We start from the raw sequence: 6,573 nt of genomic DNA on the forward strand, positions 1-6,573 counted from the left end.
CCTAGAGTTTATCTGGGAATAGTTATCGCGTTTCCGCTACTCGTCCAACGAAACCGTGTTTTCCGCGTCGAATGTTGGAATCGTCGTATCGGGTATCGGGAGGGTTGCGCGTTCACGGCAAAACCGGATGTAAAAATTGCCGCCCTCGAGTAATTTACATCGCGTGTCGAAACCAGCCTGCAATAGAAAATGCACTTCGACATTATAACACGGCGTAACTCGATAAAATTCGCATTTGGGTCACGCGTTCCTCCCCTCCCCTCCCCTCCCCTTCCCCCATCAACAATATACACGCTCCTTCGTCCTTTTTCTTTTTTCTTTTCCTCCTTTTTCTTTCTTTTTGCTTTCTTTTTCTTTCTTTCTTTTTCTTTTTCTTTTTCTTTTCTTTTCTTTTTTTTTTTTTTTCGTCTCCCGTAAATAAAGGGCCCGAATCCTACCTACGGTTACGAACCTGCTTTATCGCGTATCGCGTGCATTCGAAATCAAACGTGTTGTTCGTCTTGAAACGGAAAGTTGAAAAACAAGAGGAGAAAGAAATAACGGAGTTTTAGATAAATAGCCGAATGAATAAGAAGAAAGAGAAGGACGCGTGTATCGCGATTCATTCGTTACGGAATATAAATATGTCTCGATACGTGTATAAACGTTGTACGCGAAGATCGAAATAATTTTCAATCAATGATGGAAGAAAAGGAAAGAATTATTATTATTGTTATTATTATTATTATCATTATTATTATAAAGAAATTTAACAGTTTATGTTAAACGTAAGATGAAATGAAAATTTGCGTAAGGTAGAGCCCGGTAATTCGACACTGATCGATATTGATCTAATATTATGATACTGTATGTACAGTTGACGATAATACTCATCGAATTGTTATATAACTGTAATAAGTTTTTAAACACACTCGCGTTGCAACGTTGCATCGAGATTCGTGCTGTTAATATCTTCGCGAGAGTTAGGAACACGACAAACTGGTTTTGTAGATCGACGTTTTATAGCTCGCGGGGCTGGATCGATCGATCAATATCGAACGTATCTATCCGCGCACCGATCAAATTAGATCTTGCGCGATAATCTTCAAGTCGATCGTCTCACCTTCGATTTTCGCCCCCTTCCTTACTCGTTTTCCACTTCATCCACCCATTTTCCACCCTCGCACTCGATCGTCCATTTTTTTTTCTTTTTTTTCTTTTCTTTGTTTTTCCTTTTTCGTGCTTTCTGCTCTCGTTTCTGTTTTTTTTCTTCTTCTTTTTCCAATTAAATTTCGCGAAAATTTTCATCTCTTCCGATTCTCTCTCGTTCGAGAATCGGTTCACGAATCGGATCGAATAACAATTTTTCATTTCCGTCGGATTTGATCCGGGGAACGAGGGGGAAAGTTTATAAGCCGAATAAATATTTATTACGGATTGGATTTTGGAGACGAGTTACGACTTCAGGAAGGTTGTAAAAATTGAAAAAAACGAAGAATTTCGAGCCATCTCCCTCCCCCCTTCCCTCCTCCCCCAAATGTTTGGGCGTAACACGCACAGAAGATGGATCGAACGGGCGGCATGCGAACAATTTGCTCCAGTATTCTCTAATCTCTCGCTTTTCGAAACGTTTCACTCGTAAAACCGAAAGAAACCGTAACGAATTGAGAGTCACTGATGGAATGGCGCCTGTCTGCGAGTATGCTGACCGCAGTGCTACTATCTACGCTATCATTATCCAACGGTTTAATATATCCATTTCAGATTTATTAATTTCACCAAGACTGATGCGTGTGTATATATAAGTAAAGTAGATACGTATCTACCACACACGGTAGTAGTATATCGCGTCAAAAATATAACGAGATACCGATCCAATTATATCGCGCGTATATGCGTGATACGATAGAGAGAGAGAGAGAGGGAGAAAAAAGCGTCTCGTTTCGTTCTTTCCTCTCTCTCTCTCTCTCTCTCTCTCTCTCCTCCCGCAAGCGGTGCGAACGATCGATAATTAAATTCATTTATTGCATATCGTTTCGTTATTTACATCGATATGAGTCGATATAATCGAAAACGATGGTAAAAGATTGAAAAGAGGAAGGAGAACGAGATGAGAGGAGAGCGGAGAAGGAGGGCGGAGTATGATCCGCGTTACATTGAAGGAACGACGACGAGGACGACGTCTCCGATTAGGAAAGAAATACGCGATAGGAGAGTTGGGGGTGTCCGAAAATACGAGAGTTCTAACAGCGGCCTGTCACTTTCAGAGACAGCCTTAACGCGATAATAAGCGATGGGCCTGACCTAGGCTGTGCAGCGACCGTGACCTTCGTAGCGGATCGAGGCCGGTTCGTCGTTCGTGTCTACTTACTTACTTGGAATTCGCGCAGCCAACGTTTCGTGCATCGCATCGATCGCTGGACCCATTCTCTTCTTCCATTCCACGCGAATCCCTTCCGTTCTCTCTCCGTAATCGAATATCGAGTATCGATCGGTTTTAACTTCGTTTTTACGAACAATTCCGTTCCCACGAATTCGATCAATAACGATTTTCCGATACGAATGATCGAAAAAACGTAGGAATTCTCGTTCACGGAATCGAGGATCGTCGCTCGAGAAAATCGAGAAAAAAAATATCGTTGCTCGTCGTTGCAAATTTGAAAGCGTCGCGTCAGCAGCAAATCGTGTTTTGCACGATTTTACGGCAAACGTTAACGAATTCTTATCGGGAATGGAAGATTTTCGAACGCAAAATGCGAGCGCAGCAACTATGTTGTAGAATCCAACTATGAATTTCCGGTTCTAATTTATCTTACATCATCTGTTCGTTACGTTTCTTCGATAACGTACACCAGTTAGCCAAGCATTCGTCCGAAACGTCGATACAAACGTATTTCCCTCCCGGTTTAGATTTCAATCGAGGTTCGAAACGTTGAAACGGATGGAATACGAAAAAATAAGGGATACATAGTCGATCGCATCGAATCGCAGCAGCAGCAGCAGCAGCAGCAGCAGGAGCAATCGACCGACTGTTGCCGCGTCGAGTGACAAAGATCGATCGATCTTCTTTCGAGGTCGAGGAGCAAAAAAATTCGATGGTCGTTTCGTCCGAAGAAGGAGAAGAAGAAGAAGAAGAAGAAGAAGAAGAAGAAGAAGAGGAGGAGGAGGAGGAGAAGGAAGAAGAAGAGGAAGAAGAAGAAGAAGAAGAAGAGATGGTACTAGGTGGTGGACACGGAAAGAAGAGAGGAAAAATGGAACGAAGAGAGTAGGTAAAAGGAATTCGAGAAAAGGGGGAACCGGCTGTGGGAAGACTGTGGGCAAAAGAAAAATAAGGAGACGATGGGACGAACGAAAACGGTGGAAAAAAGATCGCGAATCAACGAACGGTCGAAGAACGGGGAAGAAAGGGGAATTGGGTGTATATACAGAGAAGAATGCCGACATTCGCGCAAAAAAAAAGAGGGAGAGGGTGGGGAGGGGGGAGAAATCGAAGGGGAAAAAAAGAATCGAACGAAGAGAAAGAGATAAAGGACGGTACATCGTGTGGGTGTGGACACGCATGCTCGTATGTAGTTTGGGGAGAGGAGAGGGGAGAGAGCGAAGAGAAGCGGAAAGGAAAAGAGGAGAATGCGGTGGAAGGAGGGGGGGAGGTGGTCGTTTCGAGAGAAATACAGAGAAATATGGAAAAAAGCAAGAGAGCGGGCGGGACGGAGAGCGAAAGAAAGACGAAAAACGTTTGTACGAACGAGTGGTCGAATATTTTTGGACCGTTGGAAAAAAAAAAAGCGATATATATGTACGCGACCTGAAGTGATAACCCTTTACGAATCGGATGGCTGGCTTTCGGGATCGGGATCGGGATCGGCATTGGCATTGGCATCGCCGCTATATCTCATCTGTCTCTCTCTCTCTCTCTCTCTCTCTCGTTCCAATCGTTTCTAAACTTTCGCTAAAATTTCTTCTTTTCTTCTAGTTTTTGCGCTCCTCGATAAAACAGAGAGACGCGTTCACGAGATGAATCACACGCGCTTCGCAACATCTAGTACCACGTGCTACGGATATTATACGGAGATTTGATCTCTGACGTTCCAACGAACGTATCGATCATTGGTTGTAGTCATTCTTACTTACTTGAGATCGTCTTTGCTAATCTTCCCGGCACGAAACCGTATTATTATATGCGTGTAACGTGTGATTTTTTAAACCATTCGATCGACGTTTCTCGCGTTTTTTAATATTCCGTAACGGTTATGAAGTGATATTTACGTGATCCCGGTGGTAAAGGAATTAACGAAATCTTGCAAAAAAAAGAAAAGAAAAAAAAAGAAAAAGAAAAAGAAAACTTATTGGTAAATGCAAAATGTCACAGAATATCGAGAAGGAACGAGTTAATAAAGGAGTGGGCTTATTTTTACAATTATCCGGGCAAAAATTTGATCGTATAACAGCACTCGAGATTGCCGACAAAGAATCGCTAACAGGTCATTTCTCTTGATCGTCTACTGACAATGGCCCTATAATTATACGGTAATGCAATAACAACTCGCTTAAAAGTTCTCGCAAGCACCTGTAATCACAAGATACCAGACGGCTAAGAACGCGGTCGAAGATAGCCTGTCGTGTTTCATGCGAATCCTGTCAACCAACGATCGTAGATAAATTGGCCATTAAATTTAAGATCGTTCGAAAATAATCGGCTTCGTGCGGTTCTCGATCGAAATTTTTGCTTCTTGAAAGAGGAAGACCCTGATTCCTCTCGGATACATGGAGGGGGGGAGGAGGGAAGAAGGGATGCGTGTATACATGTGAGAAAAAACAATCCTAAACACAGGTTACAGCTTTAACGTGATTATTACGTGGTATACGTTGAAAAGAGTAAAGAGTATCTTTGCCTCGAGGATGCTATACTTTTCCATCCATCTTCTCTGTGCCTTGCAACTTTGTTTTCGTATAACGTACACGTACGTATATCTAACACGAGTAAACTTTTATTCGAAAATCCAATTAAATCGAGTCGAATAAAACGAGGCAAATTATAACGGCCAAACAACAAAATTAACAGACGATTGCATGGAATTAAACGGATCGATCGCGATGCGTTGCCGCGATCACGGTCTTTCGGCCAATTTTGCCGTTACTATAATTTCGAACTGGAAAAGTAAAGTTGGACGCGATCGACCGAGCACGATCGAATTTCGAATCTAATTCTTATTTCTTCTCCGGTTTCTTCGCGTTCGCGAGAAAGTGGGACGAGCGAGAAAAATCTAAATACGCGCGTTTCGTATCTTAGAAATTTAAATCGTACGATACGAATCGAATCGTGCAATGCGTTGTTAGATGGGGGTAACGAAGAGAGTTAATCTCGCTACTCTAATTTTGCTCCTCGATGTATTCGTAATTTCGTTAATGAGGTAAAGTTACATAATCTTTATCTGGATAAATTTGATCAAACGAGATGTTCGCAATTAGACGCGTTCCAATTTAAACTACAATGTTACGAATTATATGGTGGATAAACAAAATGAACGATTCGTCAAATTGAAAAGGTTAATTTAATTAATGTTGCAAGGAAAAATACGACAGTTGCAACACGCGATGCGTGTGATGATTAGAATTGCGAGTTGATAATTAATAACAACTTTATACCAAAGTGGAAACGATATTTTCTTTATTTTCTTTTCTTTTTTCTTCTTCTTCTAATGAAATCGATTTTTTTTAATATCGATATTATCCTCGTAAATCATCCTCGTTATCTCCGAACGAAATAACGAAAAAATGGTATATATACGTGGAAACGATGGGAGAAAAATTTAATGAAATTTGTATTTTTTTTTTTTTCCTTTTTTTTTTATATCCTCCTCCCCCATTTGGAATCATGCATCGCAATCGCAATGACAAGAAGGGAAATATTCCGATTGGAAGGATCGGAGAAAGGGAAAATTTTGAAGAAACTTACGAGGTTGCGCCAGGGCGAAGACGCTCTCCGTTTTGGCAGCATACTCGTCGATCTCCTCGTGGTGCGAGATACCGGGCTCGAGAGGTTGAGGTTGATCAGCTTGCATCCCGTACATATCCATCAACTTGGAAATCGGCGGAATTCTTGGCAGAGCTCTACCCGTCATGTTTGGAGCTTGTTTCAAGCCCAGCTTGTTCAAAATTTGTTCCTTGATGGCTTTGAGGCTGAGAGCTCTGATCTCCTCGTGCATTCTACAAGCGTTACAGGTGTTACCAGCATTAGCCAGATATCTAACACGAACCCTCTCGATGCCAGGAACGTCGAAGGCACCGAAGAGAACTAGCAAGACTAGTAACACCACCCCCCTGACCATTTTGCTCAAGGTCGCTCTTAGTCGGATTAGTTACAATCGGTTTCCCTCGCAAACCGAGCGATCAAATATTCCACCTCATCGCTGTACTTTGACGATTTTTCTCCTAATTTTTCCCCACGCTTCCAAAGGGCTGTTCGCCCTTTACTCCTGTCTCCTTCCTTTTTTATCTCGCGCGAATTAAAAATTCGTATATTTTGTCCCTTTTCCTCGTCTCTTTCTCCTCCTTCTCCTTCTCCTCCTCCTCCTCCTCCTCCTCCTCCTCCTC

At 42.2% G+C, this 6,573-nt stretch overlaps 1 protein-coding gene across 1 annotated transcript in view; it reads right to left on the reverse strand.

Moving 5' to 3' along the window:
• LOC102672629 (growth/differentiation factor 8-like) overlaps positions 1–6,535 on the reverse strand; it is a 13,101-nt gene extending 6,566 nt beyond the window's left edge. Inside the window, exon 1 of the mRNA XM_006621203.2 lies at positions 5,936–6,535. Coding sequence (XP_006621266.1) covers positions 5,936–6,308 — 373 coding nt within the window. The 5' untranslated portion in view covers positions 6,309–6,535. The remainder of the gene's footprint in view (positions 1–5,935) is intronic.
• Positions 6,536–6,573: the final 38 nt, after the last annotated feature.

The sequence above is a fragment of the Apis dorsata genome, unplaced genomic scaffold, assembly GCF_000469605.1.
Source record: "Apis dorsata unplaced genomic scaffold, Apis dorsata 1.3 scaffold_616, whole genome shotgun sequence".
In the NCBI taxonomy this organism is placed as follows: Eukaryota; Metazoa; Arthropoda; class Insecta; order Hymenoptera; family Apidae; genus Apis; species Apis dorsata.